This window comes from Embiotoca jacksoni, unplaced genomic scaffold (assembly GCF_022577435.1).
Source record: "Embiotoca jacksoni isolate LCO1_2020_lvr unplaced genomic scaffold, fEmbJac1.0.p SCAF_2, whole genome shotgun sequence".
NCBI classification, from domain to species: Eukaryota; Metazoa; Chordata; class Actinopteri; family Embiotocidae; genus Embiotoca; species Embiotoca jacksoni.
The window spans coordinates 12,752,934-12,773,189 of NW_027185340.1; the positions used below are offsets into that span (position 1 = coordinate 12,752,934).

At 40.0% G+C, this 20,256-nt stretch overlaps 3 protein-coding genes across 3 annotated transcripts; 1 reads left to right on the plus strand and 2 right to left on the minus strand.

The window, feature by feature from the left end:
• Window positions 1–349: 349 nt before the first annotated feature.
• Window positions 350–6,318, minus strand: pofut2 (protein O-fucosyltransferase 2). Its single transcript, XM_069154599.1, has 9 exons — window positions 6,109–6,318; window positions 4,906–5,159; window positions 4,649–4,793; window positions 4,265–4,375; window positions 3,780–3,846; window positions 3,380–3,505; window positions 3,071–3,251; window positions 2,549–2,672; window positions 350–1,916 (listed from the first exon to the last, which is right to left on the minus strand). The coding sequence occupies exons 1-9, from the start codon at window positions 6,282–6,284 to the stop codon at window positions 1,763–1,765; spliced, it is 1,338 nt and encodes a 445-aa protein (XP_069010700.1). The 5' UTR covers window positions 6,285–6,318; the 3' UTR covers window positions 350–1,762.
• A 1,206-nt stretch (window positions 6,319–7,524) lies between these two features.
• On the minus strand, window positions 7,525–14,004 carry LOC138201257 (tubulin alpha chain-like). Its single transcript, XM_069154600.1, has 4 exons — window positions 13,886–14,004; window positions 9,745–9,967; window positions 9,285–9,433; window positions 7,525–8,702 (listed from the first exon to the last, which is right to left on the minus strand). Exons 1-4 carry the CDS (start codon window positions 13,886–13,888, stop codon window positions 7,728–7,730), a joined length of 1,350 nt encoding a protein of 449 aa, XP_069010701.1. The 5' UTR covers window positions 13,889–14,004; the 3' UTR covers window positions 7,525–7,727.
• A 4,347-nt stretch (window positions 14,005–18,351) lies between these two features.
• LOC138201258 (tubulin alpha chain-like) lies at window positions 18,352–19,978 on the plus strand. Its single transcript, XM_069154602.1, has 3 exons — window positions 18,352–18,487; window positions 18,772–18,920; window positions 19,004–19,978. The coding sequence occupies exons 1-3, from the start codon at window positions 18,367–18,369 to the stop codon at window positions 19,976–19,978; spliced, it is 1,245 nt and encodes a 414-aa protein (XP_069010703.1). The 5' UTR covers window positions 18,352–18,366.
• The last annotated feature ends 278 nt before the right edge of the window (window positions 19,979–20,256 follow it).

The following is a 20,256-nucleotide window of genomic DNA, read 5'->3' on the forward strand; positions in this document are numbered from 1 at the left end:
GAAGTAATAAAGCTGAGGGAACATTTCAATGATAAGTACATATGTCTCAATCTCCGTCTCTGTATCTAAAAACATCCCGTTTGATGGTACAAGGATTTTGAGTAAACTTAAAAGGGTTGAAAAAAAGATATGTATAATCTCACCCTGTGACAATTATTACACAATAACACATATATCATCATTTCTAAATGTCACCTGTTGACTTAATGTGGCTAAGATGTGAATGTGCTATTAAGTGTGTGTAAATGTAGTGTTGGTGAAATAGTAACTTCCTTAAACAAATATTTACAGCAACAAACTTTGCTTTTTATACACAGCAATTTTCTAACATTTAAAATCTGCACACACACACAAAAAAAAATGTTTTATTTAAAACCACAATCACATATCGATTGTACAAAGCAAGTTATTAAACCAGTGGTACTCAAACAGGAATATCAAGGAAGGCTGAGTGTACCTAAAGTAGATGAATATGATTCATGTGGAAACATGACAAATCTTATTCTGCAAAATGTTCTGATGAAAGCCAGGCTGTCTTGCTAACCTTTATCTTTTATGTATTTCAGTTAGTTCAACTCTTTTATTATTAAATTTACAATTATTGTTTAAAAGGAAATGTGCTTTTCCTGCAGTGTGGGAGCATTATGTCTTTCCACTTCTCAAAACAGAAATATATATTTTTCTTTTTTAAGTTTGAGAACTACTGGATTAGAAAATGCCCATACCAAACAGGTTTTATCAATATTTGTGCATACTCTAGAAAAAAGAAGATTTATTATGTAACAGCTTGATGTCCGGCAGTGTTGTGTGGCTTCCTCGTGCCATTTCAATTCCTTTCAGTGGTATTCAGAAACACTTTGATGGGCTATGCAAAATCTATGTTTGTGGTTTAAACAGACGAGACTGGACATATTTATCATTAATAAAATTCTTCGATATTATCATAATATTGTTATTTACAATGTTAAGAACCTGCTTTTCAGTCATATTTCATACTATTCCAGCATCACTAATGTTGTAATATAATGCCATATAACAAATGGTAATTCTCAACACTGCATAAAAATATAAAAAAGCAAAAATATTGCTGTTTTTGAGGGGGGGGGGGGGAATATTTCATTTATTAAACACGTGTGCTTTTTAAATAAGAAACATTGAATGTAAGCACAATTTTACTGGATAACAAGTAAATTCCAAAAGGTGTCTTTGATCAAAGTGTTTTACCTTCATATTGTGTTTATGATCGCTAAATGCTACTTCATACCACTTTTTGAAAAATAATTATTTGATAATTTCTTCAAAGTATAATAGCTTAAGTTTAGATGCTCAAGCAGTGAACCTAATATTTTGAATCTCATGAAATGTAAGCTGAGAATACATCCTTACAATAATGTCTGCTGCAGTCATTATAAGACACTTTTCTCACCCGTTGTGCTGGTGTAAAAAATAAATATCAAAAATGTTGTAAAACACAAGCCTCTTTTGAAGCATCCACAGTCAACATCCCTCCTACGAATGTAAGCTGATTTAATTTTTTTTAACATAATAATAATACTTGTTTGGCAGCTCAGTCGTGGCCTTTTGGGCATAAAGTTCAGTCACAGTGGTCATTATAGACCTGATTGCACAACACTGAAACAAAATAAGTGAAAAAACAATAACCGCATGACAGTTCAAATGTCTTGTATATTCTTGTATACCAAAAAATGTCACCTCTCATACTGCTTTTGGCACTTGTGTCTCTGGAGACTCAGAGGTGACATCAATAAACAATTTTCCAGTGTGTGGGCTGTTCACATTCTTTCTCAGTGTCCCCACAGAAACGACTGTATGTAGTTTTGGGATCGAAACCCAGGATCTCCCTCTCTTCATGGATCCGGAAAGAGAACGTGGACACTGATGTTCCTATAAAGAATCTGGAAACAAACAAAAAAAAGCAAATAAATAAAAATAAAAAAGGGAAGAAAGAAAGAAGGAGGAAGTGGATAGTGATGAAATATATGCGGGTATTGGAACATTGCTTGAGAATGTGGTATGCGGAAAGCATGAGTCACCCGGACTCGTTTTTCAACCTAAAATATTTTCCATGGGCAGGTATACCGAGGATAAGGCTGCTCAAAGATCATCGTTAAAAATAACTGGTATGAATGTATTAATCCTCAATAATTCTGCATTTATATATAGATAGCCTGTAATGTCAATCATTTTGCAGGTATTTGGTCATAAACCAAAGAACTAAACAAATAAATTTGACCTGTTGAAGATGCTTGGTGAAAAATTTAGGAAAATGTCAGGGGGCCACTTGTGCGGCAACATTTTTTTTAGAAACTCTCAACCTCTCAGATCGGAAAATAACTGTTTAAACAGACCAAAAAAAGCATTTAAATCAAAATAAACACTCAGTTTAACATTTGTAATTAACAAATAAGCCGTAAAAAAGTCAAATATAGCTATTTTCTATTATTATCTGACAACAATAAACTGCCAAAGAAACTGCTATGTTAATCATCAACATGTACTGTAACAAAACCATTAAAAATGAATTTACCTGGCATGGGCACATATCCACTGGTCGATGATGGCCACTCCTCCATCTTTAAAAAGCTCCAGGTCCTCGGCGGATGGCACAAACCGCACCATCTCTGGCAACAACCTTTTCAGCTCCTTCGATTCTACAAAGATTACACAGGATGATAAACTTATTGATAGTTAATGTGATTTTCTGATATGCTACTACTTTCTAATATTAATATAACTATCTTATTATTATTATTATTATTATTATTATTATTATCATTATAATAGATTAAATTATTATCTTATGGTTTCCATGCTGTTCAAAATGCTTTTAGATCATCAGATGTTTGGTTTTTTTCAATATAAAAAGATGTTCTAAGAATATTAGCCGCTGGTCTTTTCCATAAGAAAAAAGAGGTATCACCTTTAGAAATGTGAGAAAAAAAAATATCTTATGATGCATGTGTGAAAGAAAACATTTCTACAAGCCCTTTAATCACATGAAAGTACAACAAATTGTAAATGGTCTCTAAATGCAACGGTCTGTCATAACCTTCATCATCTGCATCTGTTGCAACAAACACTTTGTCGAGTTTGTGTTTCTTCATCAAGCTACGCATTGTTTTGACCGCCCCTTTGAGGCTGGGTACGTCCTCTCTATGGCCCCAAATAAAGTCCTTCCTGCGCAGGTGGACCCCCAGATAAGGACCACCTTTAGAAGAGCCGGGTTTGGCCTGAAAAGGAAAAAAATAAATAAATAAACCGACCGTTAAATTGTCATGCGGTAAAAAATTAAAAATGTGCGATTCACCAGTACAAGTGCAACCACATGATCATGGCACAGTAAGATACACCGACTCACCTTCATGCGAGTCCAGTCCTCACTGTATACTGTGAGGTCTCTGTCATCTGTAGAATTCAGGTATTTTGCTCTGAAGTCGTCTCCTATGAGCCGCAGGTGTTTAGCAAAAACCATGCTGCGCCGGGTCTGCGTTGAACACAGACAACGGATAAGGTTCTTTCAAAGTTTAAGAACTGTAAAGAGTGCCTTAAAACCTTGGAGTAACAATGCAAAAATCCAAACGCAAATTATATGTTAATTAAAGTAATAAAATATCAATGTTTCAGTGACACATTCATGAAAGCCTAATGACAGTGAACTTATATCAAATAAGCTAATGTTAATCCTATAAAAAATACAAAATATGTCACTAAACTCCTGACACACACATTTGAATACAAGTACGATATTTTTCACTTACATCCCAGTAATCCTTCCCAGCGTAGTGATCATGAAGAAGTGTCTCTGCTCGGTCGAGCATAACCGATCTGCAAAATAGCGGCATACGCCAAAGTTGAACCAAGTCAGTGCCACCAAGATCTTAGAAAACAAACTGTAAGTAAATAAGGATCAATAATTAGATTGTTTTATGGAGGAATCTTTGCTTAGTACTTTTTGTATTTACTTTTTCTCTTTAGCCTTGCAGGTGTGTAACACAATTCAAAAACACTATAGGTGGTATGATATAGTGGTAAGTTGATTTATAATTGTGCAGAGTCAGCATTCATTACAAAAAAAAAACAACCCAGACTGAAAGTTAACCCACTCTTTAAATACCCACAAAACTCAAAAATCCTAATATTGATGTATTTGTTACAGCCACTTTTTACTAACTACCGACAGATGTCCAAACACTGTGTGTATTGTCTGTGAATTTTATATCAGCATGTTACTTTGGAAACTCACGTCACAGTGATGTTTCTCTGCAGAACTGGGGCCATGATTGACGCATGGCCTTGGGCTGATACACATGTTACATTTCGAGCTCTTGTCTCCTCGTAGCCCCAAAACCAGCCCCTTGGACAGAGAAAAGAAAGTCGGAGAGACTTGCAAGAATGAAGGCAAAGATGGACATCATTTATAGAGACGTGTGAATGTGATCTATCAGGATGTAAAGCAGATCGGTGTTATTAATTACAATTCGCACCACCCTGACCTCCGCATCTTTACTTTTCACTGTGCTATTCAAATTTTGAAAATGTATGGAGATAAAAAAAATGATTTGTTGATGCTCCATTATGCCGAACTTGTTTTCAAATGCTTGTGCTGCTTCTGTGCATAATGTTTTACCTGTAGTAGCCCTGTTTATCTTTGGAGTACATCATTTTATCAATGCATGGCCGCTCGTCAACTTTTTCCTCCCATTTCCCATCAGTCCATCCCTCAGCATAGTTTTGCAGGACCAGAACCTGGTCTATGAATGGGCCACCATTCTCTACACCCAAAGAGAGGAACAAAAGACACTTAAACTGGGCAGAGTTAAAGAACCGTTAGTGTTTACTGTGCATTGTAAACTCTAATCTAGATCACCAAACGTAAAAGCTCACCAGCGACGAATTCCTCATACTCTAAGACAGGCACGTTGGCCTGCAGGCTGGTGAGGCTGAAGAACTCTCCCCACGGGATGCGGATCTGGTGGAGGTTGGGACTCTGCCAGTGGTAGAGTCGACCCCATGGAGGAAGCACCAACACCCAGTCATCCCCCTCCTTACTCAGAGTTTTGACCAGAGAGGCCATGCGGATGTAGACATCTCTCCGCAGATTGAAACCCTCTGGGGGGTTCACATCATACAAAAGGTAGCTGAGAGTGGACATGAGAAAAAGATCAGGATGAAAAAAGAAAAGAAAAAGCAGCAGCAGGACTTTTGTTCAGTGTGCACAAGAGATAAGGATAGTTGTCTTTACATCCCATCTGACTTGGAACAGTCAGAAATAATGTAAAGCGAGCTTCAACCCAATATAACATTTTATTCTGTTCAACCTGTACACTTTTACACCCAGCTGAGGAAACATTTGCACGCTGCTTGCAAAAAAAAAAAAAAAAAAAAATGCAGATGACTCGACCACGTTCAATCAGTCCTGCAGACATCAGACATCATTCTTCAAATGACATTCCCAAACTTTGTGTTAACAAACAAACATTTTGGTCCAACATCGTGACCTCATTTACAAATTCAGTTTGAGAAAAATCAACCTACCTTCAGGAGAAAAAAACAACCAAGAAAACACATACTTGTAAGTGGCTTTGGATAAAAGCGTCAGCTGAATGAAATGTAATATTAGTGTTGATCAAACGAGCCCTCAGCAGCGTTACATCTCCGCAGGAGGGCGGAATAACACGTGAATCACTACGTGACTGTAGTCTCTGTATTTTCTCCATTAGGTGCAGTTTCTTGAGCCCTTCTATACGCCGAACTTTACTACAGAGCAGCAGTGTTTTGCCAGTCCCATTAAGGTGCGTGTCGACGGCGGACTGGTGGTTGTTAAACGTAACAAGTCGTTAAATGGACAACTTTTTCAATGGAGTCTGGTAAATATCTCGCTCTCCTTATGAAACACTGCTCGACAGACACGGTCAATTCTGGCAAACGGGAAGGAAAAACAGACTTAAAAGCGGCGTAACCCGAAGTTGAATCCGCCATTGAGTGAAATATGACCTTTGCAGAGGAACTCAAAAGTAAAAGCTGTAACCAAACGTACGTTAGCATAGGCGGCTAGCTAGCCGCTACTCAACGTAACGGTGAACTCACCGCAGGTCCCTGGCGGCAGCGACAGGCGCTGTAGCCGTGCGGCTTGCGCTGAACGCATTGTCGCCGTTTGCCGTTTCAAGAGCTGCAAAAGCGACGAAAGTAGACAAAATGAACGTGCTGAGAGAATACGTTGAAGCAAGAAATATCACTGGTATATGCGATGCGCTGAGCGCCATATTTCCTCTTAGCCACGCACTTCCGGAAGGCTAAAAAAGCGTCTGTGCAGTTGCCTAGCAACCAGGAATCGCATACAGCAGCCACTTCTCGAGGCGACGAGGAGTGTTTTCTTAACCCTCTGCTGCAAATGTCTGCAAAAAAAAAAAAAATGCATGAAAACTGGTATATATTTCCCATGATTACAAATGCAACATTTCTATCAGATATACTACCTTTCTTTTTTATTCTAGGTAGCCTGTGTGAACATATTATTCATCACCTGGCAAAGTATTACTTTAAGTGCTGTCACTTAAAATGTATTAAATACAACAGTAAAAGGTCTAGTAACTATACCTAGAGGTAATACAGGTAAAATGAAGGCCACCGTAATTTGACAAATGGGAACAATAATTATTGAGATAATACTCCACATTTTAAGATGTCATGTTTGTGTAAACTTGCTGCTCAAATATTCAAATTACAATTTAGTGGGTTTGATGTCCAGCACACTTTAAATGTTGCAACCAAAGGTTTAATTCAATTTAAAATGTAGATGTGAGGAGCACCAAACATACAATGCACTGAATTTCCTCTTCCTAAACTGAAAAGTGCAGACTTTATTAGGCGCGAGCATAGGTTCAATACAAGTGGTGGAAGAAGTCCTCGGGTCCTTTCCTTAAATAAAATGACTAATACCACACTGTGAAATTACTCCACTGCAAGTTAAAGTCTAGCATTGAAATCCTTACTTAAAGTATGCAAGCAGTTTCTGCAAAATGTACTGAACCATCATATCAATAGAGTAGAAAGAAGCACACTGAAGTGTAGTAGAAGTATAAAGTACCATCAAATGGAAATAATAAAGACCCTCAAAATTGCACTGAAGCACAGTACTTGAGTAAATGTACTTATTACCCCCACTGATTGGGGTAAAATTAGTTCCCATTCTGGAGAGCAAGTAGAAGCTCCCAACCAGGTTCTTCTCATGAAAGCGCCACAAATTGGATTTGACTGGACCCTAGTGGCTGAGCAGTAAAACTACAGATACTCAGGTCTACCTGTTTGTGAAAAAGTGAAAGTGAATTAGAGTGGATGAAAATATTGCCTACCAAATAATATAGCTCAGATTAGTTGTTTTTTTTTTTAAATATATTTACAAGTCCAACACCTGACACAAACAAAGAAGCATGTTTTGAGTAAAATTAAAAAGGCAGCAAATTTTGTGGAAAGAATTATTAAATAACAACACAATGTTCAAAATCAGGTTATCAAGCTATTTTTTATTTTTCAGCAAAAGAAAGGATGATGGCACAACATAAAAATCCCTTCAACCAAGATTGAAAGTGGATTTTCAAATTTAAAACGGGTAAATAAAAACCACATATTTCTGAATTTTAAACTAACGTGCAACATACTTTGTTTGTTTTCTTTAGGAAATAACTAATAACCAAGACTATGCCCATTTAATATTCCTCTCCTTCCTCATCCTCTTCATACGAGTCGATCCCCACCTCTTCATAATCCTTCTCCAGGGCAGCCATGTCTTCTCTGGCCTCTGAGAACTCTCCCTCCTCCATTCCCTCCCCAACATACCAGTGGACAAAGGCTCTCTTGGCATACATGAGGTCAAACTTGTGGTCGAGACGGGCCCAGGCCTCAGCGATGGCTGTGGTGTTGCTCAGCATGCACACGGCCCTCTGCACCTTGGCCAGGTCTCCACCAGGAACCACAGTTGGAGGCTGGTAGTTGATGCCCACCTTGAAGCCTGTGGGGCACCAGTCCACAAACTGAATGCTGCGTTTGGTCTTGATGGCGGCGATGGCAGAGTTGACGTCTTTGGGCACCACATCACCGCGATACAGCAGACAGCAGGCCATATATTTACCATGACGGGGGTCACACTTCACCATCTGATTGGCTGGCTCAAAGCAGGAATTGGTGATCTCAGCCACTGACAGCTGCTCATGGTATGCTTTCTCCGCAGAGATGACCGGGGCATAGGTGGCCAGAGGGAAGTGGATACGAGGGTAGGGCACCAAGTTGGTCTGGAACTCCGTCAAGTCAACGTTCAAGGCTCCATCAAAGCGAAGTGAGGCTGTGATGGATGAGACTATCTGGCTGATAAGGCGGTTGAGGTTAGTATAGGATGGGCGTTCAATGTCGAGGTTCCTGCGGCAGATGTCGTAGATGGCCTCATTGTCCACCATGAAGGCACAGTCAGAGTGCTCCAAGGTGGTGTGGGTGGTCAGGATTGAGTTGTAGGGCTCCACTACAGCAGTGGAAACCTGCGGTGCTGGGTAGATGGCAAACTCAAGTTTTGACTTTTTACCAAAATCAACAGAAAGCCTCTCCATCAGCAGGGAGGTGAAACCAGAGCCGGTGCCTCCACCGAAGGAGTGGAAGACCAAGAATCCTTGGAGACCAGTGCACTGATCAGCCTGTAGATACAGAAACAATTACAAAGTCTGACAAATAAAAATCCACTCAGAAAACAAATTATTGTTTTGTGTAATTTGTCTCCCTGCTCAGGTTATGTACCGATTGTATAACCTCAGAAAACAAACGCATGAAACCAATTCCAAAAGTATATTCATGAATCACTTGGCAAGTGTGTGCTCAAGGTTACACATTACAAGCCTAGCTCTATGACCCGGAAGAAGCCTCTTGGTTTGTCAACAAAGTGTATTTTCACAGATCAGCATGAAATTGTCATTTATGTGGTCGGTGGCAAGGTAAAGCTGGAATTTAAAACATTTACTTTTCTTCAGCAGCGCTATGGGATACTTAATAGAAGTTTCCTACAGATAAAGCAGTGCTTGGCTGCCGTCGCCTCTGTTCTGTAAAGTTACTATGAAACACTGACTGCAAAGCAGGGTTTCAATTCAAGATCGAGTGCCGGTCTGAATGACACCATCGGATATGGCAGGATAATCCTTAAATTTGTGCTTGCAAGTTTTTATAGCATGGACCCATTAGAATGAATTGAAATTAAAACATGTTGATTGCCTTTAAGTTCTTACCAGTTTGCGTATCCTGTCGAGGACAAGGTCAATGATCTCTTTGCCGATGGTGTAGTGCCCACGGGCGTAGTTGTTGGCTGCATCCTCCTTTCCTGAGATCATCTGTTCGGGGTGAAAAAGTTGACGGTACATTCCAGTTCGGACTTCATCTGAGAAAACAAAACGGCAGCAGTTCAGATTACCAATCCAGTTTTTAGAGGAAGACTTGGTTTGATCAAGTATCTATGAGAACCATTTCACAGGCTTGCAAACGCATCCCACTTTTTCAAATTAGAACATGTCCTTGTAGAGTGATGGGTGGAAGACTAAAGTCTCTTAGTTTTCAAATCAAATCTATCTTGTAGCAACGATCTAACACACTTATCCGTCACAAACATACAACCACCCTCTGAAATGGCTCATTTTCGATAGCTAAAACCACATTATTAACTATTAAACTTCACATTATAACGCTACTGACCAATGACAGTTGGCTCCAGGTCAACAAAGATAGCTCTGGGGACATACTTCCCAGCCCCGGTGTCACTAAAGAAAGTGGTGAAGGAGTCGTCGTGGCCGCCCACGGGCTTGAGGCTGGGCATTTGGCCGTCCGGCTGGATGCCGTGCTCTAGGCAGTACAGCTCCCAGCAGGTGTTCCCCATCTGGACGCCAGCCTGGCCTACATGGACTGAGATGCATTCACGCTGTGAGAAGAGACGGAAGAAGGAAGCAGGGGAGGAGGTAAAAAAAAAAAGAGGGTAAATGAGAAAAGCAGAGAAGACGACAAAATATCATCACACATCTATCAAAAACAAGGCAACAAAATCCATCTTTGCCAGAATCCAAGAGAGTCATTTAGAAACTCTGCCAGCAGGTGGAACCAAAGAGACGCGAGAGAAAGCAGGTTGATGGTGAAGGAACAAAGACAGATTTGCAGCAGGTGTCATTCATGTGACTGGTATGAGTGGTCATAAGCTCATGAGCTTGTTTGTGAGCTGAAATGGAGGTAGAGTTCAGAGAACTACTAAGCATTTGACATGTACTCTCCAAGGATGACCTAAATAAAAAAGACAGAAGTCTAATGGCTGCACCAAAACAATCCTACAATTAAAGTAATTACAATCAAACTAAATCAAATTTGTTTAAGTAAATTAAATACTGTGCTGTCTTTTCTCAGAGCATTCATGCACTGAAATTCTGGGGTTTGTATTAAGTAGTTATGTCACTGTTTACCTACATAAACATTGTGAGTAAGACGATGGCATTTAAACACGTGAAAAGACCAAATCTTGCTCCCACTTTGAAATTTGCTTGTTCTTTATCCGAGATGTTTATTGATAAACAAAACAATCTGCTCAAGTCTGCATCTATAAAAGCACGTGACAATATACTTGTCAGCCATCAGAGATATTTACCGTGCTATTTAAACAGGTGTTATCTCTTTAGCATGGCTGTAGTACTCGACCACTGTGGGCTACATTACCAGTCAAATAACAAGATCGCTTTGTTTTTTAAAATTTTTTATTGCAGAATTAGCCAGAAACAAGACATTCTTGTCTGTAAACTCCATTGAACACCATTAGTGGACTGTAATTACCAGTATATTTATTGTCAGCAGATGCCTCAGAACAGCAAAAACATTTTGACATGTCAGTCAGTCAAATTGCCAGAGCCTGAAGTGAGGTCTTAAAACTGCTGCTAAAATTTCCAATTACAAATCGCATGAATACAAGAAAGGAAAGCCCATGTTTGCGTTTGAAAATATGTAACTAGAAATACCAAAACTAGTTTACCGACATCACTTTTGCATTTGATCGGGGCAACAATATCTTTGCTTGGGTCAAGAATTAAAAATGAGGTCACTTGAACCACCCCCCAATCATTGCATCACCCTGCATACAACAGTGACAACCTGTCACATATGGTACGCTGCACTATTTCCAGGCTGATTCACACAAGCTGCTATTTTTACACATGCCCCAACTTTCCCCTTCTCAGTGATCAGACAGTGGGTGACGGTTGGGGGGGTCAGTGGGAAGTAACCTCCAGTTACTTTGCTTCTTTTTTCTTTTTTAAGAGAGTTAAATCTCACCAAGTCATTTTGATCACACTTCGATGTATTCAATACTATACAGCGTGGGCTGACAACTGTTCCTCTATTTTTCATCTCGCCTCAGTTTCCAGGTTAGCAGAGCTCTGTGCAGCAGCTATTTTAGGGCCCTCATGCTAACCTGACACTCAGCTGCAAGGGCTGACAGTTCCTATAAACACTGGCACTCGGCCCCCAAAACTGTGGGCCACTGCCAGGTGGAAATTTACAACCTATCTGTGAGAATATTATTTTATTTTGTTACTTGAAGCTAAAGATACAAAACTAATCATGACAAGTTCAAGCAGTTAACAGTAATTCAGGGCTGGACCCAAAGACAAAGCTTCCTCAAACTGTCAAACTTGACAGGGTTGGGTCAGGGTGTGTCTGTGTAGACAGGAATAAGAGCGCGTCGGAGGTGCCACCGCACTGACTTGAGATTCCAGTTTTGTACGTGACTACAACTGGAAGGTTACAATAAACACACAGGATTGTGTCACAGATAGGAGAAAAAAAAAAGTAACAGCGATAGAGAGGGACATCAATCAATTGGTTAGAAGCTTTTACAGGTCAGCAGGCATTGGAGCAGATCCCTTAATGCCCCATTGTCGCAGTACATTCTGGAAAACGGACATAATGCACCACATAGCTAATGTGAGGATTGACAATGATGCACTGCAAACTTGTCCAGATCCAAACTGCCATGTATTTTGTTAATATTTAGTTTTGGACCCCCGCTTCGAGCGCAAAATCGGCCATATTAAATAATTTTGTTTACATGCTGTTTGAATGCTTTACTATACAGATCATTCTGGATTCGTCCATTCAGTCAGTAGTTCTGCCTGTATATAATCCTTCTGGTCATAGTCCCCGAAATCCATTGTGCGCAATAAAAAATTTTTTTTAAAAAAGGACCTTTCTGCTAGTGCCTTAGCTTAAATGAATACCAAAGGCAACATAATTTGAAGAGAATAATCATGGTAACAAATAAATCCTTAATCGTTTCTCTGCTGATGCCCTAATCTAAGTCGATTGATGTTTTTCACCATGACAAGCCCTGATTGGCTGTCTGTTGTACATTTGTCTCCCTTCAAGTTGCTGTTGTTGCTTTTTAACTATACAACAAAAAAAACCTACACGCTAAAGATGGAAAAGTTAACCAAAAGACTTGATGGCACCATAGCGGGCTCAGTCAGAATATACAACCACCATTGCACACAAACATAACTGTTGGCTGTCCTGACATGTGCTGAGCTCAATCAGCTGACAAGGTTGGCCTCTTTTGAATTTAGTACTTTGATGACGTGTTTTTCTGCACCATTCTGACCCCACCTTGCAGCAAAACCTAGTTGCACTGATAATGCCACACATATACCTTCCACAGGGGGGTGGCACAGCTTGTGACTGTACTTATGATGTTTGGAGTATTCAATTTAAAAAAAAAAAAAAAAAAAAAAAAGTGTTATTTCCTTATGCATTACTTGGGATCAGTGATCAGGCTGAGCAGCCTTCAGTGTGTTGCTGTATGCTCTGCATCGTGTTTAACTTTTGAGTACATCTCTGAAATTTGAAGTGGTAAAACAGAAATACTACATGGACAGAACAGGAAGGCACTAAATCTTATGCAACTGGATTATTTGATACCATTTGGTTTATGAGGGTGTTTTTATGAGTGATACTACCAATGCTAACAAGTTGTGTTTATACTACACAGTGCAGAGAACACAAAGTTCGTGTGTATATATGTGTGTGTGTGTGTGTGCGTGCGTGTGTGCGTGCGTGTGTATGCGTCGGCTCAATTTCCTGAAAGTAAAAACAAAGACAACAAAATTGTCAATCTGTTACTGAAGATGAAGAAACCTGGCCTATTCATTTCATTTGGAAATATTACTGTTAAAAGTTTACCATGGCTTTAGCATGTGGGAGTGACAAATATTTCTGCTCTGCGCAATTACTTTGCATGCCTCAATCTGACCTGACTTGTACATAATGTTTTAACGAGACACACACACACACACACACACACACACACACACACCTAATTCCTCTCGCATGCACAATATATGGCTACACAGTTACCACAAACCTACTCGAGAATAGCTACATCATAAATATTCTAAAATGCCATCGACCAAGTTCTCCTCCCGTAAGTTTCAACCATGCTCGATGGCCGTTTTCTAAAAATGCAGATACATCGCACCCTCCGCTTCAAGTCTTTTCTGGTGTAGATGTGCTGAAAGTGGAGCTTAATCATCACCACCTGCCCATCAAGGACAGCGGCCAGCTCAGCTTTACTGCCAGTCATCGAGCGATCGAGCTATTTGCGACACACGAGTTTCTGCTGCAGAAGGCCGCAGAGGAGCCGCGGGGAACTGCTGCATCACACCGTTAAACTGGCACACCGAATGTCCACTGACGCACTTTGTAAAAAATCGTGGCCAGGCGGATACTCGCTGAACTGCACTGGAACATAAACGCAGCGTTGGAGCGGAAATGTCTCCACAGTGAGCAAAGCAGGTATATATATACTCACCATTGTAGAGTTTTAGTAGATTTACCGCTGGGGAGGAAAAACGACTTGCAGCTGGCTTTGGCTTTGTGTATCCTCTCACGGCTACCGTCTATGAGGTCGGAGTGAGTAAGTAATGCCTGGTGGGTGGGGAGCTCGCAACCTATATTCAACTGCAAACCACTCCCACCTGACTCGTGAACGCGCATGTGGAACGCGCAGCCCGTCACGAGACACTGCGATTTTAATTGTAATCACAAAGGGATAAAGATCCGGTAAAATCCTCCTCTTAAGGGGCTCCGCAGGGAGAACAGTATGTTGTTGTTGGTTTTTTTTTTTTTTTTTAAAGTTTGGTTTGTTGACATAGAAATGTAGCCTAATTTTCCCCATGTTGTTTTAACCACTAAGTAAACAAGACAGACACTTGACGTTTTGGGAGGGGGGGGGGGAATAGTGCCATTGCTTGTATTATCAAAATAAAAAAAGACCAAATTTAGCTTTATTCATCACATTACAAGTGATCCGTAACACAAAGCAAAGCAATGCACAAAGACAGAGACAGCAAAAAGACCTCACCAGAGACATATGGTGGGCATATGCTAAATACCTGTTTTAAACTGACTCTCGAAACCATCTATTGTCTAAGGGAAATAAAAAGCACAAGAGGGGGAATTTCATGACTTTGGGACAGACATTTAAAAAAAAATGTAGTTAGTACAAACTAACAAATGTACAGAACAGACATGCAGTAAAATCACAACTTATTGGTTCACAACACTGATGATTCCCAAACTGGTGTGTGTACCACTAGTGGTACACGAGGCTCCACTAGGTGGTACACAAGAGTCATGCTCAAAAAGGTCTTAAGTTTTCATTTAAAATATATAAAAAATATATATAAAATATATATAAATATATATCACATTTCGATAATGTACAAATTATTTGCTAATCATTGAAGTAATTTAAAAATACAAATTGTCTGTGCTCAGCAACGTGGTGGGACGTGGCATCATGTCAGACATGGCTACATGCTAATGTTAGTTTGACAGAGTCGAATTCACACTCCTCAGTCACTGGTTTTTGTAAACAGACCGAGCAGGATTTTAAAATGGCTACAAGGCCCAAAAAAAACAGTCCGGAGGGAATGGGCCCATGCTAGAGCCAACAGGTCAGACGAACCTGTGCTGAAGAGGATACAGAGTCGGCTGCTGAGCTGTCAAGTGACGCCACTTCCAGCAAGAAATATAAAAGTATTCTTTGATCGTGAAACACTATTTAGTCTGTCTAAGATTATTTCAAGGTTTAATTAGTGACAAATTATTGGTATCTGTAGTGAGAAGTAGCTAACTGTTAAATTTGATGAAGTGGAACATGTTCTGGTTTATAATATTTAACAAGCCCTTGTGGCATTATGACCAGTAAAATTGCCATGTTTTGACTGAAAATACAGAAAATAGACTGAGTGATGGTTTTAAAATGCCCCTCGCTCAGAGAGGTGCTGTCAGCGTCAAGCTATGATGTAGGTTTCCTTGTGGGATGAACATCCTGCAAACCAACTAAAAACACTTTTGCAGTTTGAAAGCTAGAGGTCGCAGTTGCTTCACCATGAGTCCCTGACTGTATGCAGCAGTGTGACCAACAGTCCATGCACCATTATACTGTCCTGTCATGCACACACAATATACCCAGCCCAAGCAAGTTTACAAGACGCTGACATTTAGGAACAGCGGCCAAACCAAAGGAACTGTGTAAAGGAACAAAGTAACTTGCCATTTTTGTCCAAGCTTTAGGAACAAATGTAGCCAATTTAAGTATTAAGATTAAACAACCAATTAATTCTGTCATCACCAGTGCACAAAATAAATTCTGGATTTGAGCAGACATTTCATTTAATACTGAATGCTTTTAAATTTGCCAACTTCGAGTGCCAGAAGAAGGACTGCTGTCCTCAACTGTACAGCGAAAGAGCTTTTTATCTTTATAGTTGAAGTCATTTATTACCACTACAGTGGGTCCTGCAAAATATTATTGTATCTGCCATTGTCCTGCTCTCTCTGTAAAGCTGAACTGTAAGTGTCTAATCTGTATCATATCCTATATGTGGCAAATTTTTAAATATTTTTGCTGAGTTTTAACAACACATTTTTCTTTTATGATTTCAAATTTGTGCAAATTACCTTATTTTTTGTTTAGCTCTTGGTTTCTTACCTTTTTTTTTTCCCCAGCTTTATCACTTTTATGAGCCATCAGTGAAAAGACCAAATTGTGTGTCTCTGGGGGCTTAAACCCTCAAACAATGAAATTGGGTCATCGCTTTATGACTCAAGCAACACCTTGGAGGGCAAATCATAAAAAGACAACAGGAAGGTGTTTGCTTTCCCACTGATACATCCGCTTATAGAACATGAACTCCAACTAAAGATTTTGAGTTTTGAGTTTTCATATTAATTATTGTTTATGCAGTACAGTTTAACATAATGCATATTTGTTTTCATTATAAACCCCCATCTTGTCCATAAAGTAATAAAACACATAAGCACCAATATGTAACCTACATATTTTAACATACAATGTACATATAAAATTTAACATGAAACAGCTTTAGATACTTTTTACACCATAGTGCTTTGTGAGGTGTTTGGATTAAAGTGTTTGTGATATCAACATCAATTATTGTATTTGTTACCAATGAGTATCACAGCCTCGGGAGAGAAACTGAACCCAGAATGAGGAGTCCTGTAGTTGATCTGCGGTATAACTCTTTGCATGTCGCAGTTCAACTTATGACAAACAGACTTTTACATTTTACATTACATTACAGACTTGAAATTACAGCGGCTGGTTTGTGTTATTGTGCAAAGAGAGGAGTTGTTCTCAGTGCTGAGTTACATTAATTCTAACTTTTAATTGACATGCAAGACTTTCAAGAAAAAAACCCTCTGCATTCTGTTAGAAATAAAGATGGTCATCCACATGAAATTCATGTAAATAAAGCAGACAAATGTTGCTTCAGTGTTTCAGCACAAAACAGAAGATCTTACTGAGTCAACAGATGGTTTCATGGGAATTGTTGTGGATGCCTCCTGGTCTTGAAAGTAGTTTGATTAGTTTTAAATATCGGAGAGCTGAGTGTTCTGCCTTCATATTTGACCTTCCCATTGTCAATAAACATGGTATTTCTTTTTCCAATTTGGCAACAAGTGTTCACTCAAGGATGAACTAATTAGATGTTGGAGGTCAAGGGTCAAGGGTTAACATCAGTGTAACTTCACGTCTGTCCCATTTTTGTGAATGTGACTTCTCAGGAATGGCTGAGGGAATTTCTTTAAATTTGGCATAAACAGGACTCAAGAATCAAGTGATTACATTTTGGTGGCCAAAGGTGAAAGGTCACCGTGACCTTAGAAAAACAGCTATAACTCAGGAATTGATTTTAATTATGAAAATATTTCACACTGATAGGATAAGATGGTGGAGTGATGATATTTTTATGTCTAAAGGTTCAAAGTTCAAACACTGACCCACCATGATTCTGTGGTGATCGATATTCTGTGCTGTTGGGTTGATGTATGCGAAGCATCCATGTTTTCGAACTTGTAGCTTCTTTGCAGCACCATTCATATTTCAAGCATTTACTGTCAATCAGTTTTCTTGGCCAGGCATGTGAACATATATAAGGATTCCTTCAGAGTCTTCACTACATATGTTATACAAGTCTGTACAGATATGGATGTAAACTACAACATGCCTGGTCAATGGAGGCATACAACCACGAGGCAGTAACTCTAGTTGTCTTCATTTTTTATTCTGTCTCAAACTACCACATAAAGTCATGTATTCAAAACTGCCAGGTGAAACTACATTAGGTTACCTTCCCCTGTTCTGAGGTTCTGCTTCTGCTTTCTGAAATATGAGGTGCATACACACTTGTACAAAAGTCTCACAAACTCACACAATGAACAGGGTGGTGACCTCCTTTTGCTTTGTGTGTATGTCTGTCAGGCGATTGATCTTATCCTGGTCTCATCAGTAGGTTCTCTGATTACAGGTCAGATCAAATCACTGTTCACCTTAAGCTGCAGGTATATAAACTCAGAGTAACACGGCTGCATCTAGCACTACATCTTCCTCCCGACACCTGGACATTGGAGAAGAGAGATAAACTATGGTAAGACATAGTTTGTGTTATCATTTCATGTATTTATTAACAAAATACTGTATTTGTTCAGCATTACGAAAAATTGTTTTATGAGCCAAACTGAATTTGTTTTTTATCTCCATCAATCCATGTACAATATAATGAGACTGGATTTAAGTAGTTAAATACACTATGCGTAGCAGAAATGTGGAAAGTAAACAGATACTTCTGGTAATTTAACAATGTTACTTGCTCTCTGCAGCGTGAATGTATCTCCATTCATGTGGGCCAGGCCGGGGCTCAGATTGGTAATGCCTGTTGGGAGCTCTACTGTCTGGAACATGGGATCCAGCCAGATGGACAGATGCCCACTGACAAAACTACCAGGGGGGGAGATGATTCCTTCAGCACCTTCTTCAGTGAGACGGGAGCAGGGAAGCATGTTCCCAGGGCCATCTTTGTCGACCTGGAACCTACTGTTATCGGTCAGTGACAGTTATGCAGTTTACATTTGACATGTTTTATTGTAATTGCATAGTTTTATTACTTGTATTACCAAATCTATGTGTGTATTAGACAATGATACTGAATTAGGAATTTTTGCATTTTTTTTTTGTGTTGAATTGCAAATTTTAAACTATTTAAATATCAAGCATTGTTAAAATGTTAAACGCAGATGACAATAACCTCCTCACTCCTTGTGCCATTGTGGAATCATTTCAGTACAAAGCTATGTAGAGTAAATCTCAGTCATTGTCTTGTTGTCCAGATGAGGTGCGTACAGGAACCTACCGTCAGCTGTTCCACCCTGAGCAGCTGATTACAGGAAAGGAGGATGCTGCCAACAACTACGCCCGTGGACACTACACCATCGGCAAGGAGATCATTGATCTGGTTCTGGACAGGACACGTAAACTGGTGAGACTATCAGAGACCGAGGGTACATGTTTGAAGTGCATTAAACTTATATCTTCTTGATTTTAACATTTGTGAATTTACAGGCTGATCAGTGCACTGGTCTCCAGGGATTCCTCATCTTCCACTCCTTCGGTGGAGGCACCGGCTCTGGTTTCACCTCCCTGCTGATGGAGAGGCTTTCTGTTGATTATGGTAAAAAGTCAAAGCTTGAATTTGCCATCTACCCAGCACCGCAGGTTTCCACTGCTGTAGTGGAGCCCTACAACTCCATCCTGACCACCCACACCACCTTGGAGCACTCTGACTGTGCCTTTATGGTGGACAATGAGGCCATCTACGACATCTGCCGCAGGAACCTCGATATCGAGAGACCAACCTACACCAACCTGAACAGGCTCATTGGTCAGATTGTGTCTTCAATCACAGCCTCACTTCGCTTCGATGGAGCCTTGAATGTTGACTTGACGGAGTTCCAGACCAACTTGGTGCCCTACCCTCGTATCCACTTCCCTCTGGCCACCTATGCACCAGTCATCTCTGCGGAGAAAGCATACCATGAGCAGTTGTCAGTCGCTGACATCACCAACACCTGCTTTGAGCCAGCCAATCAGATGGTGAAGTGTGACCCCCGTCATGGTAAATATATGGCCTGCTGTCTGCTGTATCGCGGTGATGTGGTGCCCAAAGACGTCAACTCTGCCATCGCCGCCATCAAGACCAAACGCACCATCCAGTTTGTGGACTGGTGCCCCACAGGCTTCAAGGTGGGCATCAACTACCAGCCTCCAACTGTGGTTCCTGGTGGAGACCTGGCCAAGGTGCAGAGGGCCGTGTGCATGCTGAGCAACACCACAGCCATCGCTGAGGCCTGGGCCCGACTCGACCACAAATTTGACCTCATGTATGCCAAGAGAGCCTTTGTCCACTGGTATGTTGGGGAGGGAATGGAGGAGGGAGAGTTCTCAGAGGCCAGAGAAGACATGGCTGCCCTGGAGAAGGATTATGAAGAGGTGGGCACTGACAATATGGTGGAGGAAGATGATGAAGAGGAATACTGACTTTCCTAAAAAAAAATGCATTTAAACCAAAGTAAATTGATTTATTGCTGGTTTCAAAATGGATCACTTAGTTTTTTGTAGTGAGGGAAATGTATCAGATATATGAATACACCAGTAAAACTACAATTTAAATAAGGAAATAACACATTTTAATAATCCCTATTATCATTAAACAATACAAAATCATAAAATCCAAATAATTCCAAGACATTCTTCACATGGATAAGCTGAAAAGATAGACGTCACACTTTAACACATATAGCCTACACAAAACAAAC